The sequence below is a fragment of the Athene noctua genome, chromosome 10 (assembly GCF_965140245.1).
Source record: "Athene noctua chromosome 10, bAthNoc1.hap1.1, whole genome shotgun sequence".
Taxonomy (NCBI): domain Eukaryota; kingdom Metazoa; phylum Chordata; class Aves; order Strigiformes; family Strigidae; genus Athene; species Athene noctua.
In genome coordinates this window covers 698,637-721,807 of record NC_134046.1, presented here as the reverse complement: position 1 = coordinate 721,807, position 23,171 = coordinate 698,637, and the positions used below count along the sequence as shown (strand labels likewise).

The 23,171-nt window shown below is 52.8% G+C and overlaps 2 protein-coding genes across 5 annotated transcripts; both read right to left on the bottom strand.

The window, feature by feature from the left end:
- Positions 1-11,372: 11,372 nt before the first annotated feature.
- On the bottom strand, positions 11,373-15,121 carry GHRL (ghrelin and obestatin prepropeptide). 3 transcript variants are annotated; one of them, XM_074914261.1, is made up of 5 exons: positions 13,763-15,121; positions 13,542-13,678; positions 12,985-13,098; positions 12,417-12,525; positions 11,373-11,596 (listed from the first exon to the last, which is right to left on the bottom strand). In XM_074914261.1, exons 2-5 carry the CDS (start codon positions 13,647-13,649, stop codon positions 11,577-11,579), a joined length of 351 nt encoding a protein of 116 aa, XP_074770362.1. In that variant the 5' UTR covers positions 13,650-13,678; positions 13,763-15,121; the 3' UTR covers positions 11,373-11,576. The 3 variants fall into 3 exon arrangements, with proteins under 3 accessions (XP_074770362.1, XP_074770364.1, XP_074770361.1); XM_074914263.1 differs by having other exon boundaries at positions 13,965-15,121; XM_074914260.1 differs by having other exon boundaries at positions 13,542-15,121.
- Positions 15,122-16,836: 1,715 nt separating this feature from the next.
- Positions 16,837-23,142, bottom strand: SEC13 (SEC13 homolog, nuclear pore and COPII coat complex component). 2 transcript variants are annotated; one of them, XM_074914523.1, is made up of 9 exons: positions 23,042-23,142; positions 22,785-22,829; positions 21,945-22,060; positions 21,352-21,503; positions 20,474-20,607; positions 19,576-19,709; positions 18,951-19,071; positions 18,034-18,180; positions 16,837-17,590 (listed from the first exon to the last, which is right to left on the bottom strand). In XM_074914523.1, the coding sequence occupies exons 1-9, from the start codon at positions 23,042-23,044 to the stop codon at positions 17,480-17,482; spliced, it is 963 nt and encodes a 320-aa protein (XP_074770624.1). In that variant the 5' UTR covers positions 23,045-23,142; the 3' UTR covers positions 16,837-17,479. The 2 variants fall into 2 exon arrangements, with proteins under 2 accessions (XP_074770624.1, XP_074770625.1); XM_074914524.1 differs by lacking the exon at positions 23,042-23,142 and having other exon boundaries at positions 21,945-22,124; positions 22,785-22,809.
- Positions 23,143-23,171: the final 29 nt, after the last annotated feature.

Below are 23,171 nucleotides of genomic sequence, written 5' to 3'. Positions count from 1 at the left end.
GGGTGTGTGATCTCGGTGCCTCGCTGGTGCTGAGAGCCCGGTAAACCCTGCGAGTGCCCCGGGGTCTGTGCTGCCCGTCCCCAGCTGCGGGCAGGGGTGAGCCCCTTGTCCCAGGCAATGTCTGTTCACGGAGCACAAAGGTGCCTGTTTTGTGGGGCCATGTACCTGCTTCTCCAGTATTGGTTTTATAATTTATATTTGGCCCACACCATCTCCACAGGGGCTGCTCGGTGCCTGCCCTGTCATGTTCTTCTTACCAGATTTTTGTTGAAGTCTCAGTCACCGGGAGCCAAATTTAAGGGCAATGGAGCTGGGGCAGGGTCTGGAGCACAGGTCTGCTGGGGAGCGGCTGGGGGAACTGGGGGGGTTCAGTCTGGAGAAGAGGAGGCTGAGGGGAGACCTCCTGGCCCTCTGCAACTCCCTGCCAGGAGGGGGCAGAGGGGGGGGATGAGTCTCTGGAGCCAAGGCCCCAGCGCCAGGCCCCGAGGGAATGGCCTCAAGCTGCCCAGGGCAGGGTCAGGCTGGCTCTGAGGAAGGATTTCTGTGCAGAAGGGGCTGTTGGGCGTTGGAATGGGCTGCCCAGGGCAGGGGGGAGTCCCCGGGATCCCTGGAGGGGTTGAAGAGTCGGGCTGAGCCAGCGCTGAGGGATCTGGGGGAGTTGGGAACGGTCAGGGGGAGGGTCACGGTCGGGCTGGAGGAGCTGCAAGGGCTTTTCCCACCGGGATGTTTCTGTGATTCTGTGAAATGTGTACCCGAGTAGAGCTGAGGAGGTTGGCAAACCAGTGCCAGGGGCATTTACTGCAGTGTGAGGAGCTGCTGCATCAGTGAGCTGCAGTGATTGCCCAGGCTCCTGGCTGAAACCACAGCTTCACCCAGCAGCACGCAGCACCAGCTTTTGTGTTTGTCTGTGATAACTTATTAGCTCCGATAACTCACTGAGTGGTGGGGAAGCTGAGTGCGTGCCTAGCCCAGCTCCTCCAGCATGGGTCACGCAGGGCCTTGGCACCATCCTGCTCTGCTACAGCCTGGCTCCCGCGGCTGTGTGCCCGCAGACCTCTGCGCTGTGCCGTGGGCGCACCCGAGCTGCGGGGAGAAGGCGGGCGGGCACTGCGGAGCCCCTGCTCGCTCACGGCCTGCCGCGTGCTCTCTGAAGCGCTGCAAACCCGCCTGAGAGCCGACGAGGCTCAGCACTCCTCAGGCTTCTCACCCACCCGGCCCCAGGGTGGCCCCCAGCAAGCTTTGGGGAGGCTGTGGGGGACCTCGCTGCCAGCGCGAGCTCACGGAGCAGCCGGAGCATCCGTTAGGCTGCGTGGGGCTGGCGTGCCGTGTTTGTGAACCCCCCCGCGCTTGCGGTTGACCAGAGCGCTGAAATAAGCCCGGCCGGAATTGGTGCGCTGCTCTGTATCCTGATGTGGTGAGCAGCTCCGACCGGCGAGGGTGGGGGCAGCCCCACTGGGGAGACTGGTGGCAGCGGGACTGTCGGGGCTTTGGCAGCGCTGGCAAGGGGACCACATGCAGGGCCCCGCTGGCGCCCGGAAAGCTCAGCCTGGCACTAACGGAACTGTGATAAAAATGAACGTGACCAGGACAGCAGCGTGGGGGAGATTAATGTCAGATTGTCAGAGAGGAGGAAACTAAGGCGGACAGCACTCAAACAGATACTGGAGCGTGCTGGGGGGGGGCAAGGGGGTAGATGCTGCTTTTTCCGTCATTGCTGCATCTGAAGATCTGCATCCCCCCCTAGAGCCCCTGGGGAGAGCGGGAGGGATGAAGGGTTTGCCTGAAGCAGGGGCATCACTTTGCCAATCCCCATCCCACAAATCTCCTCACCTCTGCGGGTGGGGGACCTGCCCCTCCGTACTCGCCTGGACACCGCCGTTAGCAGCACTTGCTGCCCGACACTGTGCACAGCTCCCGCGGTCCCAGCCCAGGCCGGATTTGCTGGTGTTTCCCAGCAGCAAAGCTTTGGCTGTGGCAGGATTGCTCTTGGCTGCAGGAAGGTGCTTCGCCATGGCTGCCCACAGGAGCAAAGCTCCCCTTGTCACCGCTAACAGCGGCTCCGGCCTTGCCTGCGCTGCCAGGGGCTGGTGTTTCAGCCTCTCCCGCACTGCCTGCTCCCCTGGTATCACCTCGCCTTCTCCAGGACCGATGTGAGAGAAAGTTTCCAACTCCAGCCGTGCAGGTACAAGAGCCTCTCGGGGGCCTCCTTTGCTCCATCACCCCTGGTGACCCCAGTGGCAGTTTTCTCTCCAGCTCTCCCCTCTCAGCTCTCTGTCACACCATGTTCATGCCTGAGGGTCACACACTCTTTCGCACCTGGACGAGGCGATCGCCCCGTCCCTGCCCGGCGCATCGCCCTCCCGTCCCTGCCCCGCACCCTGGGCTCTTTGACGTCTCTCCAAGGGCCTCAGGCCCTGCCCATGGCACCACCTTGGGTCTCCTGGGTTAGGTCAGAGAAAGGGCAGACCCAAACCAGAGCTTAGTTAAGCAGCCACAGGAGCTGGGCTCCAGCAAGACTGTGTCCACCCTGTGACCCTCCCACACCCCCTATTTCTGCCCCACATCCCCCCTGCACCCCTCGGGGGGTTCGGCTCCGTGCTGACCCGGCTGAGCCAGCGAAACCCCCCAAAACCCCGAACAAGGTTGGCAGAGGCGGGGGGGGGGTGTGTGGAACGCGGAACGTCACCCAGGACGTGACTCGGGTTTTCCCCGTGTCCCTGCGGGGGAGCCGGTGGCCCTGCGGCGGGCGCAGCGCGGGCCTGCGGGGACACCTGGTGGCTACCAGCCCCGCTGCACCCGGGGCGGCGGGCGGGGGACCCGCGGCGGGGCCGGAGGCGGCGGCGGGGCATCGCCACGTTGAACTCCTGGGGGTCGTGTTACCGCCGCACCCCCAGAGCACCTGCAGCTCCTCTTCTGCTGGAAGAAGGAGAAGGGGAACGAGTTTTCCCTCCCCTGGGCTGGTGAAGAGTCAGGGAGAGGCGTTTTCCATCTCAGCTCCTCTCGGGTTTGGTTTCCCCTCCCTCCCCGCAGGGGGAGCGGAAGGATGCGCTGGCTGCCAGCACTCCGAGCCATCGCAAAGGTGACGCTTGCTCCTCTTTGTGAAGCTGGACATGGCCGGTGCCAGTGCCCCAGGCACTGACGGGTGACAAAATCACCTTCTGTGGGCAGCGAAGGGTAAATCTTGAGTTGCTCGGAGCTGAGGTGAGTGCGCGCAGTGCCCCTCTGCCTCAGCTGCGCTTGCCCCTCACCAGTGTTTGCTGGACGGCGGGGGATGCTGAATGCGGGTGATGGAAATCAAACTCGCCAGTCATTAGCGAAGAGCGAGGATGACAAATTTCAGTGCTGCCCTCCAGCAGATTCGTTGCCTGTTCATAACGCTTCTGTGCGGAGGCAGCCTGTGGTGCGGGTCCCGGTGTCCCACAGGTGGCAAAAGCTCCTGCCTGCTCTGCTCCTCCGGGATCAGGGTGTCCAAGGCCGAGGCTACACCAAATTTTGTGGGCAGAGCTGACCCAGGACATGGTGTGGCCTGTGCTAGTGAAGGCTGGGGGCCCTGCGGGCGCAGGGACGGGGTGAGGAGGGCGGGTTTGCTGCCCGTGGGTGTAGGGGCGGCCTTCCTGGCTCCGGGGGGTCACCTGGCCGCTGCGTGTGCTCTGTCCCCCTGCAGGGGCCACGCTGTTCCCTTCCCCGGGCACTCTCGGGCTGTTGGCTGGGACAAAGCTCAGAGGTTTTAAGCGAAGCATCCACCCGCCTCGCCCAGAGGTCAGGCTCCCTCGTTCATTTGCCCGGATGATGCTGAGAGCTGCGGCTCCTGCAGCTCTGTCCCACCAGCTCATTTTCGAACACGCCGGGTTTTATATATCCTGAGCAGCGGCCCCTGCTGTCAGGAGCCAGTTTCTCCAGGACACCGAGCCAGAGCTCAGAGTGTTTGCTCTCATGCTCTGGTTCTATTACTCCTTTTTTTAGTTTTAGCAGCTGAGTAATTCACCTCCCCAGTGCTGGTACTCACTTGATCTTCACACTTGTCCCGGCTAACAGCTTCTAACCCTGTGGATTTGCTCTTTCAGCACCACCTAAACCCTCCTCCAGCCCCTTTTTCTCTTTGCACAGCAGGTTTACCAAAGAGGTGCCGAACATTCCTTCCCCATCCCCACTCTGAAGCGTTGCTGATCTGCAGGCAGCGAGCACAAAGATTTCACCCTGGGAGGATGTTTGGTAAGGCAGCATCTCTGGTCTTCGGTCCAAGCCCAGCAAACCCTGGACCACTCCAGTTTGGACCCGTTCAAGAGTCAGAAAGCAAGAAGTGCTCTGGGCCTTTTTGCTCGTGTACCTGGCTGAGGTACTCATCCTAACAACGAGCTCTGGGGCTGAGCCTTGCACAGCTGCCCAGCGGCCTCGTACACCCAGAAACTGGGGAGGGTGGGGAGAGAGGACCAAGTTGTGTCCCGCAGCGGGTGGACGTGACGGGTCTGGGTGATCAGAGGCACGGCGACACGGAGGCAGCCGCAGAGCCCTGGTGACTGGGGCAACGTTTCCTCTCAGTGAGGAGGGACCCAGCACCACACACGAGCCGTGAGCCCGCTGCTTCTCTGCCGCCTACCCCTGTGCTCTGGGAGGTGTTAGGAGGGGGCGTCTCTTTGCGTGTCCCGTGCCATGCCGAGCTCAGAGGTGTGGGATGCTCCCGGGTTGCTCTTGGCTCAGGTTGGCTTTCTCCAGCCTGTGCCTGGAGGGTTGATGCAGCCATATCCCTGCTGGCCAAGTCATGCTCTGTGTCTCAGAGCTGTGACACGTAGGCCACCGCCACGGGCAGCCCTCGTGTCCCCATGCAAGGAGGATGTTCCCCACGGCCCATGGCGCCCTGGCACAGCAGCGCCTTCAGGCTGGGCACCACGCCAAGCCGCACAGGTGGCACGTACCGGGGGGGGGACATGCCCTGAAGCCAGAACCATCAAAACCAGGCGAGGCCCACGCCGACCTCACGGCGCTTCTCCAGCCACGGGGAGCACGGCCGCTGCCCTCGGGAGGCGGAGGCAGCTCCAAGGTGCAACACGAGGCCCAGCACAAGATGGCGGAGGGGCTGGGTGAGGAGGACGGGGGTCCCGGCAGCCCGCCATGGCTCCCGAGGGGTGGGCTGCCTTGGCTGAGCCTCCAGACCCTGGGGCGGCCCCGAGGAGCTCCCTGGGCCCGGGGGACGTTTCCTGTTTGCTGCCCGCGCTGAAGCATCGGCCCTTCAACCGCTGCCAGTCCTCCGCTTCCGGCAGGGGCTCCCGCCCGGAGCCCCCCTGCACTATCAGCTCGCCAGATGCCTTTTTCAGGATACTGTGGTAAAACTGTGCCGGGCAGGCGCTGTCATTTGGGGTTTTCTGTCATGTCAGCCTCGAAGACAAATTGGATGAGGAGGAGCGAGAAGGGGGGAAAGAAGAAATAATAACTTTAAACCAAAAAAAAAAAAAGAAAGAAAGAAAGGAAGATGCTGGCTGCCATCCTCCACTTGGGCTGGCCCGTACACCGTCACGGCAATGGGTCCCCCAGGCAGCTGGGCGGCAATGGCCAGGGCCGGGCAGGCTGGCGGGGCCACCATGGCGCTGCGGCCTCCCGGGGGCTGTCGGCCTCTAGTGGTGGCGGCGGCGGCGAGGCGCCATGGCGGCAGCGTGGGCCCCCCCAGCGCCATGGGGACCTTCTCCCATCTCTCCCGGCACCGCCGTGCCTCCTCCCCGAGCTGCTGCCTGCCGGGACACGGTCCTCCTCTGGGACGTGGCCGCCCCGCGCCGTGAGGGAGCAGGAGCTGAGGGAGGGGGTATGAGATACCCCAGCAGTGGCCCAGGGTGCCCCCAAACCAGCCAGGTGCCCCCCACAGCCACCAGGTGTGCTGAGCAGCCGCCAGACTGGGTGGACTGGGAGCCAGGCAGCGCTACTGGGGGTGGAGGGAGGGAAATGGCGAAAGAGCATGTGGGGAAGTCTGTCCGTCTGCGAGGCCGTGCAGGGGGGCTGCCGTGGGGCTGGGGCGCCCGAGGTGTCACACCCCAGGGCTGGGGACGGTCTGCGGGCAGGGGCAGGGGACGGACCATGGATGCTGTTTAACTCGGGAGCTCGCCAAAAGCTGCTGCGGGGAGCGTGTGGGCAAGGCCTCAGCAGGTGCATCAAGTGGCGGCTGCTCGCGTGGTGCTGGGCGGCTGCCTCGGCTCTGCCTCCCCGGGAAGCGGCGGGGTCCGGGCGGCTGCACGAGGCGTTGCTGAACCAGGAATGCTTCTGGACATGCTGCCTCAGGGCTTACAGAGACACGGCACCCCCCAGAGCTGCCAGCAGACCTGCAGGATTTGCTCTGAGTTAAGCCTGGTGATTTTGTTTGGTTAGATGAAAAAAAAAAACAAAACCGTGGTTGCTCCCTGTGGAACAGAGGTGTCAGCACCGGGAGGGGAGACAGAGCCCGTGGTGCAGAAATAGCAGTGGGCTCTCCCCACCCACGGAGGGTGGACGGGGCTGGCTGGGGCCAAGGGGTGTGGAGGGAGTTACACCACACCTGACTATAAAACCCGACCGTGGCTCCAGCCCTGAGCTCACGCGTCCACTGGAGGATGGGTTGGAGCTCCTGGGCGGGTCTTCAGTTCTGTAGTTTCCCTTGGAGCACTGTAAGTGAGAAGTTATAGAGGGAGAAGTTGTTCTCTGGCTGCCCGGGACCCCCAGGAGAAGCTGTGGGTGCAGGCAGCACCCTGGTGAGATGGGGGGCTGCGGGGTGTGGGGAGGGGGGGCTGTGTGCGAGGCAGGTGGCTGTGCTGGGGACCTGAAATCATGGCTGCTCGCTTTCGCCGGCAAATCTAGCATTTGTGTGGTTTCCTTTTCCTTCTTCTACATACTTTTTTTTTTTTTTTTTTCCTCCTTCTCTCTTCATTTTGTTCCATTTGCTGTGGAGGCAAATTTCAGCCCTTCCAACCTTTTGGTTCCAAACTCTGCACAGGAGCAAAACTAATCACAGAGTCCCAGCAGGGCTCAACTTTAACTGCCCACGAGATGTTAATCTGCTGGAGAGTCTCAAGTGCTCCTGTAGCCGACTCTTGCTTTTCCTTCTGCTGCTCTGCAATTCCCCAGGCAGATGCCTCCCAACTCCTCACAGCCTCCCCAGGCTCTTTTTTCTGAACAAGATCACAAGTGAACTTCCTAGCGCAGAAAAGCTTCTGTGCAGAGCAGCAGAGACAAAGCCCCGTCCGTCTGCAGCTCTCAGCCCTCTCCTGAAGGCCTGCCTGCTGTCGGAGGCGGCAGGAGGATGAAGGTTGTTCTCTCCATCAGCTTGGGACTCCCCTGACCAGAGGTTCAGGTTAGATGGTCGTGAGCGAGGCTGAAGGGAAGAGCCCTCGTGGCTGGATCCTCTGGTGGCAGTGACTACATCCCTGCCTGATGTTGGCCGTGATGCTTTGGGAACCTCCTGGCTCCGGTTCCTCACACTTGATGAGCTGCCAAGCCTGGAAGAAATAAGGGATATCCTTGGAAAGCAGCAGCTGAAGTTCAGGGAGATCCCAAAGGCAGCCAGAAATGGTGTCAGCAAGGCCAGCCCTGGCCAAGGACCCTCTGGACTGTCGCTGGTGACAGAGGCCGGCGTGGTGACACTGGCTGACGGGCGCAGCGGTGCAGGAGCAGAGCGAGCGTGGCCTGAGCCGCGTGCAGGAGAGACTGCGCTCCCCGATGGCCCTGCTGACGGCCGCTCTTCCAGCCTGCCCTGCCGTAGCTCCTTCCTCGGACATCTGTCCTCAGGGGCACCTTGGCACACACATCTGGCAAGGGGATGATGATTCTGTGCTTGTCACTGGGGTCTGAGCAGGGAGATCATTTTGAAGCCTCCTTGGATGGATCTACAGTTTGTAAAACCCACCCACAAGAGAGATTTTGAAGTCAGATCCCCTCAAGCTCTCTGAGCTGAGGTGGAAAAGGGCAGGAGAAAGACAGCTGACTGCCCTTCAACCCAACAGCCCTCCCCATTTTTCCCCCAGCCCATGGATTGGAGGCTGCTCCCTTTAAATTTGGCAGAGACCAGCAGCTCCAGCCCTGATTCAGTTACTGCCCCCAGGTGCTGTTGGTCTGGCTCTCCCCCAGCTCCTGGTAGGTGCTGTGGTTTTTCCTCCTCCTTTTCTAGTTTATTCTCAGGAGTAAATTGCAGGAATCCAGAAATCGCTCTGTTTTCTAGGTCACTCTGCTGCTGTGTGTTTGTTGAAAGGGTTCCCTGGTGTGTGTGCTGCTGCGGGCTGTTGTCACAGGCTGCAGATCCCCAGCTGCCCCTTTCCTGGGGGGAGGCTGAGTGCTTTGGGGTACAGGGTGCCCCTCTGCCAGTTCTGGGGGTTGCTAACACAGGGGAGCAGGTACAAAGGTTGGGGACCGCTCTGGGGGATGAAACTCACCCTGGAGAATGTCACAGCACGTGTGTCTCCATCCTATTTCACTACCCAGTTGAAAAGTGTGTCGGAGCCAGAGCCTGCCTCCCCAGGACCCGCACTGAGCCCCAGAGCAGGGACATCCCTGGGCCACTCGCCCTGAATCGCCCTTTCCCTGCACGTGAGCTGGCCCCAAAGGAGCAGCACTGGGGGCAGAACGGGCTCTGGGTGCCCAGTGGGGAGGCTGCACCCACCCAGGGAGGGTGGCAGAAGGCAGCTACATTCTCAGCTTCTGGAACTGGGGCAGCTCTCCTCGGGGACTGGGGGGGCCTTTCTTGCTGGGGCTGCCTGCATGCCCAGCAGCCGGGAGGGCTGAGGTGTGTGCTGATCAAACAGAGCCCCTCGGGACAGGGAACAGCCCAGAAACACCATCAGCCCCAAGGGCTTTGTAATGGGCACAACCAGCTCCACTGAACCCTCCGGGGTCTGGGCTGCCTGCGAAGCCAGGCAGAAGAGGGACGTGGGCAAGAAAGGGTGGCACTGCCAGGGGGAATGGCAAGTTAAAGCTGTCTCTGGGATCACTGGTTTGATCCCTCTTCTCCTCCCCTGGACCGGTCTGCATTGCCCCAGGTGCAACAAGCAGCTCCTCTCTGGCTTCAGATGCCCCTTGACCCTCCCTGACTACCGTGCGTGTGCTTTGGCCTCATGGGTTAATGATGATTAGTTTGATTTTAGCAGTTGGTCATCCCCACCCTGGTCAGGCAGGACTGGCTGTTTCAGAGCACCTCCGCAGGGAGCAGAGGCAGGGGACCTGGGCTTGCCCACCCCGCGAGGGGGGAGGTTTGGGAGCTGGCACTGGCAGACCACGCTGTGGCCTGGGGCTTCGAAGGGCTTTTCTACCAACTGCATCCTCTGCAAAAGGAGAGAAGCATCCCAGGAGGGTAAGGGCGATTCTCACCCAAAATAAGAGGGGCTAGTAAGGGGCAGAGACTGTCTGTGACGGAGACCTGGGCTACGCGGCCCAGGACAGGGGGACAGGCGGTGCAGGTGGCCTGGCACCGGGCTGGGCCGTGTCCCCAGGCAGGGCTGGCAGGTGGCACCGGGCTGGGGGGGGTGTTTGCCCCAAGCCGCGCGCTGGGCCAGTGCGGGTGCTGCAGCACAGCTCCGCTGCCCAGCACAGCCGCTTTGGCCACCGGCATCCCCGGGGTAGCCACGTTCTTGCCCAGTTTGTGAGCAGCCTCCAGCTCTTCTGGCGAACGCCCAGTGGAGCATCACCCCTGCCCCGCAGAAACGCTCAGGGACAAGCGGAGGGACACGGGAGGGAGGGAGGGAGGGAGGGAGGGAGGGAGGAATTGATGAATTAATGAATTAATTGATTGTGCGGGGGGGGCTGCGGCAGGCTGACCGCAGAGGCGGTGGGTGCCCACGGGTTGTAACCGCACAAGCCCAGGGCTTGGCTCTCCGGGCGCTGCTTTGCTGGCAGCTCCAGGGGCCTAGAACCGTTCCTGGAGCACTTCTGTGGAACTCGCTGCTTTGTTTATTTCTTCTGCCTCCAAAGCAAGAGAAACTGCACAAAAATCTCTCTGAGCAGAATAAACCGGGGAGCATCCGTTTGTACCAGGCAGGTTCGAAGGCTCCCGGGACTGTTTTTCCTTAAGACCACTGCGCTCGGCGGGGCTATGCCACCCTCTTGAGGCTGATGCCGTATTTGCAAAGGAGAAAACTGCTCACAGCGACAGGTCTAAAGGTTTTTCTCTACATCACCAGGAAACACTGTTGGGGTTTTTTGTGTTGCTTTTTTTTTTTTTTTTTTTTTCGGACAGCCTTAGTATGTTCTGCTCAATGAGCTGGCTAAGCAGCACAGCATAACAGCCTGTGCCTCAGTTTTTGTTCTGGGGACTAGTTTAAGACATCTTTTTTCTTAGTGAGTAGTGTGTCCTGCCCGTCTGTCAGAATTCTAGGAACAGCAATCCCGACTACAGCGCTGCTTACTATAAGAAAGGATTTATGCAGTATCTCTGGCTGACAGTTTCCTGCCTCTGCTGTTGGGCAGCTTATTGCCTGACTATTTCCACGCCATATGCTCGGAAAACATTAAATATAAAAATACCACAAGCAGTAGATCTGTTGTGGAAGTGATGATTAGAGTTCAGCTCAATAAATGTGAGTTCAGTGCTGCTCTGACCCTTCCCTTTCATGGCAATTCTGCAGGTTTCAGAACCGTGTGTCCACACCCCACCCCGGGTTAGACTCCTAAGAACTCATTACTCCTTTTTCCACGTTTCCTCCTCTGCTTCTAATTGTGATTTGCCTTCTGGTGGGGTACAGCACCAAAGGGATCCCTTCGTTCAGGTGAGCGATCCCGTGACAGGAGGAGAGAACAAGTCTCATAAAAACTGCAGTTGTATTTACCTTTGTCACATCAGCCTGTTCGTTAGGGTACGTTACAGAACGTCTTCAGAAGGAAATGCTAGAAGATGTTCATGGAGTATCAGGTGTCTGTAGGGGCTGAGGCACAGAGAACAGGTACTACATTGGAGCATACTGGTTTATGCCTCTGAAGGCATGAAAAGTTCCCATGTACCTGATGGATGCACCAGTATGGATACGGTTCTGGATCCAAGTAAGTTAACTAGAAAACTTTTTTTTTTTTTTTTAAACTGGAAGAGATATTAGATGGTTTCCTTGATAAGATCTATATTAACAAATCCCTCGGCAATGCAGCTAATTTGGCAACTGAAATCTGAATCCCTGTCCACCGAGTTTGTGTAGTTTATTACATGAACTGTCTAGTTTAAGCTGCTCTTAAGCAAACAAAAACCAACCCCACAAGTCATTGCAGTTTCAGCATAAGCTTTATTCTCTGATACTGATGTCTATAGAAGTGTAAGAAGAGGTTTCCACCAGTTTTAGAAAGGATTCATCTAGCCTTCAAACACACCATTTAGAATAATCACTATATTTACTAAGGAAAAGAGATAAAATAAGAAAATAAGCCTACATATCAGCCTGTGATTAACCTTGCCCTTCATTATTTTTGGCTCTAGGTCTTGTATTCTTCCTTAAAAGGTCATCCATTCCAAAGGCTGTCAGGGCAAACTGCTCGGGGTCACAAACTTAATTCTTCTTCAGCGTTGTGAAATCAGTCATAATTTCATTTTGAAGTAAAATTGAAACCAAATCAGGCCATCTAGTGCTGTCGTTGTCCTTCATCTTGCCTCAGTTTTTCATATGTGTTTCTGAAAAGGCAAAAGATAAAGATTATTTTGATAGTCTCAATGTTTTTCTGAAAATCCTGTTTTGATAATCTGTCTAAAAGTTCTACAAGTGTTCAGCTGATGGCAGAGGATAAGGTGACTTTCACAGAGTTACATTCTCTAAGGGCAGATATACATAAGACGGTCTTATTTGTGTCAAGGCCACAGAAGTTGCCCTTTGGAAGGAATTCGGGGGGAAACGGAGAGAGGAGCTCGGAGGAAAGCCTGGGAGCCTGAGAAACAGGGCGAAAGCGGAAGCATGAAGTGATTTGTAGCTGGAATGTGGAACACACACATTAAGACTCACATAAACATTAAAACAGAAGATTCCTAAAGATCATCTTAACACGGGTGAGTGCAAGTAAAGTACAGCAGGCTGTAAGGGTAAAAACCAGACAGCTTGTGCTGGGGGTGGGTCACCAGAACTTCAGTTATCAGCAGATCTGATAGAACCATCTTAGTCACGATCAGGTTTTTAATACTTTTCACCATGAAAATTGTGAAGCTCTTAGCTGAGAAAACAGAAATGCTGGGATTTGAGGGCAAGGGGCAAAAAAGATGGGTAGTGAAGAAAGGAAGCCTTCCCCTTCTGCCTAATAGCTTTGATGTGACTCTTCAAAGCTCAGCTAGCAGCTCCGGAGCGTCGGGTACCAGTGGTTCTCTTCATGGTAACGTCGTCCCAGCCGCCTCTGAACCGCTGCTCTGAACATCTTCCGCGACAAATGTGGTGTTGATGTTTTTATTCGGGGGTTTGGTTTGTTTTATTTTAAAAAAAAGCTCTGCTGTTATGACTGGGCAGTACCTTTAGCATTTTCCTCAAACATCTCCCTTAGCATCTTTTCCAGCGCTTGTCCATATTCTCGATACTCTGCTTCTGTTATCTTGACACCGATTTCAAAGGGAACATTAAACTACAAAAACATTAAAAGAGAGAGTTTAACAGGCAAGTTCTGGACAAGGACACCGCAAGTCGTATTCCTGGGAATGACGGTAAGCAAGAGGTATAAAAAGTGATTCCACCTATTCAGTTAGTGCTGAGACATGTCGTCAGCCTCGCAGAAACAGTGTGCAGTTACTGCAGACCAAACCGCGCAGTGAACTGGGGGAAAGAAACTTTACAGGAAACCCCCATTATTATATGTTAATTCTGAAATATAAGTGAATGCTAAATAGGAAATTATGATCTGAATTACTGCAGCTAATTTTAAATCATCTCACACCATCAATGCTGGCAGTTTCCATGTGCCCTTTCCTATTTGCATTTCAAGTTCAGTGTGACTGTAGTTTTAATTTGTACTGTCTCCTGTGACAGAAATTGTGTTACCCAAACCCACCCCTTAAACTCGCATCTGAGCAAGAAGACGACAGACCTTAATTTCAATGTTGTCTCTGTCATCTTCTGCCCCTGCTTCATCTGTATCCCAGAAGCCTTCTGCGCCCCGGCGATGTAATTGTGCAGTGGGTTTTTTTGGATCCTGTTGTTGCTAGAAAGCAAGCAAATATCTATATAGTCTTTCCATAGTCAAACGAGTCCATAGCGGGCAAGTTAGAACTGGTAATTAACACAGATGCAGCAAATTAGCTGAAGGCACCATCCACTTACGTATGTATGATGCGCAGGTCTGCAATAACTGTACTGCTATTGCTGCATTCGCTTTAATAGGTTAATAAAAGAAGATGCCAACAAATTATTTAAATGCGTGCTTTCTCTTCAGCTGTGCTTTTTTTCAGATTATTAATTCTTAGCAAATGAGATTAGATACGTATCCTCGTAGCATGAATACAGCACTAGTGATTTGTTACAGAATTTTTTTGGATGAACTCCTTCCTCTTACAGAATCTCTCTCTGAATGCTGTAAAGAATATTGGCTTTAAGGACTTACAGAGGAGGATAAGCTTGAGAGAATATTTTTCTGAATTTTTTTACCTGTATTCTTTTATATTCAGGGCTTAAAAAACTGGAGCCAGCCAGAGTAGTTTCTGTCCAGAGGATGCTGAAAAGGACAGTTCCCAGCAGAGTGCTTCTGAGAAACATGATTGTCTTGCTGAGGCAGGGTGTCAAACCTGAAAACATAGGTTGAGAAATTAAACATATTTTGAAATCTCTGTATAACTGAATCCAAATCCAGTGAAAATATTTCTCCTTACTTGAACGACCTGAAATTATTTCTAAAGATGGATGTATAAAGCAAAAATAGTTTTTCCGTACTAAAGGTAAAACGTTCCTGTCCAGAAGAGACTATTACTGTGTTTCCTTCTGTAACTGAGATACAGAAAGTGGAACAGACAGGTTAGTGGGGAGGAATTACACAGGGAACCACCAGAAGCTGAAAACGCTCTGAAACTTTACCTGGCGAGTTTCGTGGCTTCACCAAACAGCGGCTTTCTGAAACACTTTATATATTGTCTGGATTATTTGTTCTGCACTACAGTATTCCTGGAAATGCAATCTGATATGTATTTAAATTCCTTGGAAACTTGGCCTGCTTGCAAGATAACAAAATCAACAAAAAACTGGAAACAGCACATAGATCTGTTGCTGCGCTTATTTTTATGTATCATGAGAATGTGCAGGGAGTGAAGCGAGAGCTTCCTTTTTTCCTGTGGCATTAACGTTGTTCCCTTAAAAAATTAATTAATAGCTGTAGCTGTAATGTGTATTTTTAAAAAGGAAAAGCTCCAAACCCTTTTTATCATCTGAGGTGGTGTAACAGAAACGGAGAAGCTGAGCTGCGTTCCGGACCTGTGGCGACAGCCACGTTTCCCATTTTTGCCTTTAAGTGCATTCCTTCTTTGCTGTCCTCTCTCCCAGGTTCTGTTTTATCAGATTTTGTTCTTTTGCTGGAAGACTGAAGCTGAAAATGATACCTAGGAAACTTTGATTTCGTTACTATAGAAACTGAGTATTAACAAATTTTTAAAACTCTGGTGAAGATCAGTAGCAGTGGCTGAGGGTCTAGAGAGATCCCGTGAAGAGAAATTGGGAAATTATTTTTTATTTGAGAACGAGTAGGAGAAAAGAAGGAATATATGATGAAGGATGACAGATTTGCAGCTGCCGTTGATTGTATTTGACTTTACCTGGTAATCTGTAGGATCCATTTTGCACTGCAGCCCCCCAAAGTTCCGGCACTAGGATGGAGGAAGGCGTGGGGAAATGTGCAAAGATGGGAAATGAGGAGGAATGTAGTGAAATCAGGTTTCTGTTGGAGAAAATGTCACATGGAGCCATTTATAACCACCTTAACTGTGCTCTGGCCAAATAAGACTCTGCATCTTTTAGGACATCTGCAGAGCTGGAAAACTCCTTTTATTTGGGAACATAATTCCATTTTGTTTTGTTCCGCAAACATGATTTAAGAGCTTTTCTTTTTCCGTGTCTCATGTTGTGGCTTCCTGGTTGATTATTTCAAATATTGTGCACTCATGCTGTAAATCAGATTGTGAAATTATGCAAATATTAAAAGAAAAAAAAACTTCTGAAATGTGCCTGCTGTCAGCTGAATTGGTAAAATTGGGGAAGCTACTAACTGTGATAAGGGAGCTGAAAACAAATGGAGGTGAGAGGTCAAAAAACAATTTCAAGTTCTTCAGTGTGAACCTTACGGTGAGTATATTCTTTTTCTCTTTTACCCAATCCTGACCCCAAGTATGAGAAGGAGGGGGTTAGAGATCCAAAACCAGTTGCTCTCTCATGAGCAACTGAAAAACTTTGACCTAATGGTTATCTTTGCAATTAGTAAACTGTGTAACTCTTGAGTAACCTTTTATCAATTGTAATTGTTGGGGATACTTTGACCATTACTTGAAACCATTTTAATAAATAAATTCCATCTTAAGCATGAAGGAATAACAGGCTGAACTGGGCCTTGCTGCTAAATAGCTTTGAATTCTGAAGTATTAAAACTAATGAAACAGGAGGGTAACTTTTAACATGGTGAACTGTGGAAACTAACACAGGCAAGAACTTTTCTTGTACTCGAGTTAGTGCCCTTTTTCCTTAGAATGAAGCGTGGTGAAAGCTAACAACTAAGACTGGGGTTTCATTTCTGAGCCTTTTTGCTGGAGCTACTGTGCTTGACTCCCAGTCTGTGTAGTTCCCACAGCAGTTGAACCCCCAGCCCCCCGCAGGTAGGGCTCTGCATCCAAGCAGTGGGCACGGTGCTGGGGGTGAGGCTCCTGCTCAGCGTAGCTGTTATGATGACAGTAGAAATGGAAAACAGCCTGAGAGTGCTTTGGTGTATAATTTGAGGTGGAACTGTTTGAATGTGATGCTAATTTCTAGATGAGCTGATGCTACAGAGCGTTTAAACAAGAACAGGAATGGTGCGTTCTTCTGTTGGGGTATAGAAAGGTAAGTCATGTGTGGGCTGGAGAGCAGCGAGGGTGTTATCTGGTTAGCAGAGATAACTATCATAAAACAGGTTTGTTTTTCTAGAAAAGGGGGTATATTGACTGTGCCAAAACAAAGGGCAGGCCTGGGAACACGACCTTGGAGAAAGAGGAAGGCTGTGAATTGTTCACTTGTGTTGTTTCAGTGCAACTGAAGAATAAAGGGAAAACCTGACCTTTTAGTTAAGTACTTTCCCCCTTGTAAGAGGGGAAGAACGTTTCAGCTTTTAGCTGAAGACACACTGAGACAGGGGCCCTGAGGGGCACAGGGCAGGCGAAGGCAGGACTCTGTGTTCATACACTGCGTGAGGCCCCAGCGGGCCCAAGCCCAGCTCTCGGGAAGGTGGTTCCAGGCCTGGGGGCACAGCACACAGCAGAGCACACAGCAGAGCACACAGCACACAGCACACAGCAGAGCACACAGCACACAGCAGAGCACACAGCACACAGCAGAGCACACAGCACACAGCAGAGCACACAGCACACAGCAGAGCACACAGCACACAGCAGAGCACACAGCACACAGCAGAGCACACAGCACACAGCAGAGCACACAGCACACAGCAGAGCACACAGCACACAGCAGAGCACACAGCAGAGCACACAACACACAGCAGAGCACACAACACACAGCAGAGCACACAGCACACAGCAGAGCACACAACAGAGCACACAGCACACAGCAGAGCACACAGCACACAGCAGAGCACACAGCACACAGCAGAGCACACAGCACACAGCAGAGCACACAACACACAGCAGAGCACGCAGCACACCAGGCTGCGCAGCCTCCACACGGGCCCTGCACAGAGGTTACTAAACACAGCACACCAGGCGCTAACCAAGAGGACTTTATTCTGTTGATACCTCAACAAAAAAAGAAAACCCTGAAGTACAGTACAGAAGTGTGGCTAAAAAAAAAAATTTCTTGCAATTATGGTTTGATTTACTGGTGTTCAAAAACCAAGTTTGAGATTACTGTAAAGCAAAAGACATATGCATTCCACTACTCCTTTTGGGAAAGCTACTCCAGGAAACTCCACCAGCCCCTCCCCTCAGGTGAAACAGTCCTGGCCTGGGAGGGGGCAGAGCGCTTGGCCCCTTGCACAAAGGAGCTCACACCCCACCACGTGCACAGCCGCCTCCTCTTCCTCCTCAAGTCTGACCACAGCATAATCCAATTAAATCTGATCCCTAGACCAGAAAAGCAGGGTACAATTTCTGCAGCATCAAGGAGTAGTATAAGGCACAGTACTTTGCTCTGCTCTTTACCTTAAATTTAAGGGAATGTCAATTAAGGCTGATTACCAACATATTGTAACCTCCCGGCAATAGCTCTAGAGTGCCCACAAAATTGGATGATTGTTTCCCACGTCCATGTCCAGTTTAGGTAAGATCCGCTCTCATCCTGCCCACGACACGTCGCGGATCAGGCGCAGCGATGGCTCGGCGGCTGGCGCGCTCCCGCGGGGCTCACTGCTCGTTCTGCTGCCCCTCGGGAAGGGCAGACACCCCGCCCTGGCCCTTGTTGACGTCGCTGATGCACGCCCACAGGCCGTCCACAGACTCCTTCCACAGCGTCACCTCAAAAACAGACCAGGAGACGTTTCAGCCTCAATACACCCTCAGCTGCCCCTGTCCTCGCACCTACCGCGTCACCGCTTCGGCCTCCGCCCACAGTTACACCAGTCAAGTGTTGCAGAGTCCTTTTAAGCATCAAGTTACTTGTTGCTGTGCACTGAGTAATCACCCAGTGGTAAAGGGAGAGTATGTCAATAGTTAGTACCCTACAAATTAAAGTTAAGCCTGCATTTCTAATCCCCAGGGACTAAGGCGGCAGTGCAAGTAGTTTGCCAAAAGTCAGGGTCTTCCTCCCCTTGTGATAAGTAAAAATAAAAAATGTCACTGTTGCAGCAAAGGAGAAGCTACAACAGCCGTGTCTTAAACAAAAGTGACAAGGGCCTGTCTCATCACAGCTCGTCCAAAAACACGTCCGCAGCAGTAAAAGCCAAGGCAGCAGTACTCACTTTATTGTCTCCTCCGGACACGGCGAGAATATTTGCAGTAATGGACCAACTGACATGCCAGACCACATCATTGAACTTGTGCAGCAACTTTGGCGACCACGAGTTCCCAGAGGCATCGTCACATGTCCAGATAAACACTCTGCCGTCCTACGAAAGCAAGCAGAGCTGGTTGGACCAAAAAAAAACCTCAACTGCACAAATCCCAGCTCCGACACGAACCCTAGATACGTCTACGTGGACTTTTGCTCCACACAAAGGGGCTGTTTCCCTACTGCAGCTGAAAGCAGGACAGGAGTACAACTCCGATGGGAAAAACTGCACATGAAAGGTGACTTGCAAACACTACAGAAAACCTCCCAAAACACTTTTCAATCGTCTGAAATTTTTTCCCCAGAGTGAGATTTTGCCTTCCAGTCACGTGACAGCAAGTTAGCAGCTTACCAAGGAGACTTAGTAATATAAAAAAAAGCATTTACAGAATTATTAGTAGCAAGAACCTATAGTCAATATGAAGGTCAAGGACATCAGAGCTGATTAATAACTGGTGTTCTTAGAAAACAGTATTTTTAGCTGGAAGTTCAGTGAATTGGAGCTACAGACATTAAAATACAATGTTTGTTTGAAGGTCTTCCTCACCGTGAGAGCATCCTGCTCCTGATTTTCAAAATAAAAGGTAGTTCTTGGTACAGAGCCACACACGCACAGACCTTTGTCCAGAAACACTTCTACTGGGCTTCTGAGTTTGTGAGGAAGAGGAATCAAAGGCTCTTAGCACAGAGCCAGCTACAGCTAAGGACTGCCGAGAGGACCTGTTACAGCAGTTCTAGCCTCACTATTCCTTTCCTAGAGAAAGGGGGAAGGAAGTAAATGGAAGCAAGGGCACCGAGAGCTGCCTCTCACCCCGAGAGAAGCCTCACCTGGGAGCAGCTCGCAATGGTACTTGTTGGCAAACCTATGGATGGAGCCCAGGCTACATCTCGAACCCAGTCGCTGTGAGCCTCCAGCTTCTGCTCTTCCTTCCACTGACCATCCTCTTCCCTGGAAGCACACCGACACACTCAGGAGGGCGGCGGCAGCAGCCGGTCCCATCTCTCACCTCCTGTTCTGGAAGGCTTTGGTAGCTTTCAGACTCCTCGGTTATCCGGCTAACACAAAGCACAAGTGTTCCTCACTCTTCTCCAAAAAGCTCTGTGGCTTCAACTGACAAAATCCCTTCCAGGGGACAGAAAGCACCACAGGCAAAGAGTATTTGACCTTCAGTTACTGTGCAGAAATCCACTACTGTCCAAGTGACAGTGGTCAAAGACAATTAGACAGCCACTTTCCAAGAGAAGATGAAGCAGGGCTGACACTGCTACAGCCACGTGAGCAATGGCACATCACTAAGCTGCGTCCATTTTAAAGCACTTCTCTAAAACAACAGTTCAAAGATCAAAGCATGGAGAAGCTGAAAATATTACCTGAGATACTAACAGGGACATTCAAAGACTATAAAGGGTATCAGGTTTTATAAGTTCTTAAGTCTGTCAACAGAGCACTTACTTCCAGATCTTGACAAGGTTGTCGCAGCCACCAGATGCAAATCTTTTGATGTAGTTTGGTTTTTGCCCAGACGGTTGTTCTATGAGGCTTCCTGGTACAACAGCAGGAGCCCAGCTAACTGCATTACATCCAATCTAGTTAACGGAAAAATATCATTATTAGAAGTTGCTTCTTTTAAATAAATAAATTAAAGCTGCTGAGGGGCAAAGGACACCTAGCATGCTCTCTGCTGGGGAGGTGGAACAAGCCCATCTTAGGAAAACAGGAGTCTTGCACAATGGCAGATGGAGATCAGATGCGTAGGAAATCCAGATACAGCCTAGTCTCAGCGATGCACTTACTCAGAAAGCTTAGGTAGCTAAGTAACTGTTTTATGTGCAAATATTATCTTGGATATGTAAACAGTGGAGAAGGAAAAAGACCCAAGATATACCCAGTTGCTAAGATTTAGGAATGCAGTAAAAGGGACCTGTGGTTCAGAGCCCAATTACATTTACTGAGAGCCACTGCCATTAGCTCATGAAGTTCTGCTTAAGCAAAAATCCCCACTATTTTGGGAAAAACACGAGTGCTGTGGTTTTTCCAGAGTCAATTTGTACAGGTGTTCTGGGTACCAAAGCCACTTCCTACCACGTAGCTCCCAGCACTGTGTTTAACAAGAACGCTTAATAAGCATTAATTACCAACACTTCACACATCTTGTTTTCTACTTCGTTTTAGTGACTGCAGTATACCTTCCACTCTGGATTCATTTAAAACAAGTTATTCTTGACTACGGAAGCCGTTTCACATCATTTCATTGCATTTCGGTATTTATATAGTCTGCAAGTTCTCTGAGGCCTCAGCTCGGTGTCTGCAGCTCCAGGAGCTCTGCGCTGCTCCAAAGGAACAGACTTACCGTATGTGCATTGCTGATCTTTTTGACTTCCCACTGCCCGTCCCCCGTGTAGCTCAGTAACGAAATGGCCCCATCAGAGCTCCCGCAGGCCAGGATCAACCCGTAGTCATGTGGAGCCCAGCAGACAGAATTCACTGTGAAGGGGGGGACAGGTTGGGTTACAACACAGCCACTGCCTCCAATTCACCGCTGCCAGCGGCGTGGTCACTAAAAGCGAGCAGCTTTGCAAGCTGAGAGTAAGAGTCTTGGCATTCCTGAATTTCAGCAAAGCTGGTCAATTAACACTGTTTACTGAGTGACAGAAAACTGCCTTTGTTTTTGGAACCCTTATAAAATGAGAACACCAGAAGCGCAATCAGTGAGAGAGAAAAAACTGACTATCTCCAGCAACAGCGAAGGGTATTGCTGACTCTAGAAGAAAAGCTGAGTGGCAGACACAGTACTTGAAGTCTAGAGGAGTAACAGAACAAAGCTGGAGCCTTCTCAGATCTGCATGTAGGAGGATCAATCATCTGAACAAAAGTTTCCATTGTAAATCAAAATGCAGTGTGCTAAAATCCACCTTTTTCCTTGCTCCCTGCAGTGGACATATACGATATTTTCCTCAAGAATTCAGTACCCTACCATCTTGTTTGTTTGAAAGCCAATTTGTTTGTAAAACAACAACTACGAACAGGTTATGAATCAGGGCAGGTTATGCAGCAAATATGACCTTACGTAAATGTCCTGCTTATGCTGAACAGATTTACTGCTCTCCAGTCATTTATCCCCATCTGTCTGGTAGAGGCTTTCTTCTTTAAGATGGATGGATTTATTCTGATCTTACCTGAATCCTCTCACACCCCCAGCCTCATGTCCCAGCTCCAGTCCCCACATACCTGAGGAATCATGCCCTGTGTACTCATACGTCTTCTCCCAAGTGCCGTTTTCTTCCTTCCAGATAATAACCTTCCTGTCGTAGGAACAGGAAGCCAAGATATTTCCATACATCGGATGAGCCCAGGCAACCTGCCACACGGGACCTTCATGCCTGCAAGAAACAAAACACCGTTTGGAAAAGCTGGGAAACCCCCATTCCAGCCTGGCAGCTTCACAGCCATCGGTGCTGGAAATCCACGTTCTGTAGGTGATTAATGCAGTGATACCAAAACCCAGTAATGCCACGGTGAAAACCAGCATACAGCCTGTCAGACAAAGCCACTGCCATCAGAAACAATTCCAAACACTTATCCTTGCATTAGCAGTTAAGATTATGAGTTTACTTCTTGAAAATTAAAGGAGTAACGAATGAAAAAGCCCCAGCATTATTTCTAAGTCGCCCCTCACAGCTCTGAAGAGTTGGTTAGCAACAACCAGCCAGAGTAATTATTACCTCGGAAGAATTCACCACGCGTCTTATGTTACCAAAGGGCAAAATGACAAAATATTAAAGATGTCCACGGATTAAAATCTTCTGTTTACGACACTTTACCCTCTCAGGTCCGCAATGAGGATTTGCCCTCCGTTCCGAACATCAAAGATTTTCACAGATCTGTCTGAAGAGCAGGTCGCTAACCGAGTGCCGTAGTAATCCATCTGCGCATCGTGCTGCAAGGCGATGGAAAAGCGCCCGTCAGCTTTGTCAGCAGACCTTTTTGTGTTCTAAAAGTAGCTGTAAGAATTGGAACAGAGGACCGAGTCCCAGCAGGACAGGGTAAAGGGGATAGTTTCTAAACAATCCAGACAAGCCACTTAAGTAATTTATTTCTCCAACTGCTGTTGTCACTAACTATACGGATGCTACGCAGGAGTAACCTGGGGAACTGAGCGCAGCGTGCCCAGCACCTGCAGGAGAGGACGGGAAATTAGTGCCACTGACTATAAAGCCTTGACCAGTTACGTATTTCTGTTTGTCAGTATACAAAGCGGGTGCAAGAACACTGACACCTCTTAGTTATGTTTGAAACTTCACTATCTGACTGGGCTCCTTCTACAAATTCCTTTGACAATTTTCCTCCTGCCTGTTACCGCTCCCAGAAACATCCGCATAAAGGAAAATGAGTTCCATCCGCTGCAGCTCCGCACCGCTCAGCGTGTGCGTGCCGCCTGTTCACAGAAACAAGCCCAGGCGTGAAAATTACAGCTGCTGGTCATTCCCCCCCCCCCCCCCGGTAGCCGTGTTTTCCTCTCCGTACAGTATAAAACTGCGCTACCGGGCTTTCAGACCGGATTCTCCATCTCACCCCTCTGCGCACCGTTTTACTGGGGTTCGCCCACCACGCTCCTGCCCCCCCGAGCGTTCCGCTACCCGGAGCGGCCCCCGCACACTTACTATCATGTCCTCGTGAGAGGTGTCCACGGTGTTAATGACCGAGACCTGCGGGGGAGGAGGAGACACAAGAGCAAGCACATCGCGGCCTGCCCGGGCAGCCCCGGCCCGGCCCCGCGGCCCCTCCCGGGCGCCGGAGGAGGCGGCGGCCGCGCTCCCGACAGCTTGTGCCGGGCCCCGCTGGGGCCGAGCGCCGCGGCCGGGCCCCGGGAGCGCCGCGGCCGCCCGCCGGCGCAGCCCCCCCGCCCCGCCGGGCCTACCATGGCGGCGAGCGGCCCGTGCCCCGGCCGCGCTGCTCAGACGTGGCGCCGCGGTCCCCCGCCCACACGGCCCCGCCGCCCGCGCCTCCCGCCCGACGCGGTTCCGCCCGCGACGCGGTTCCGGGGGCCG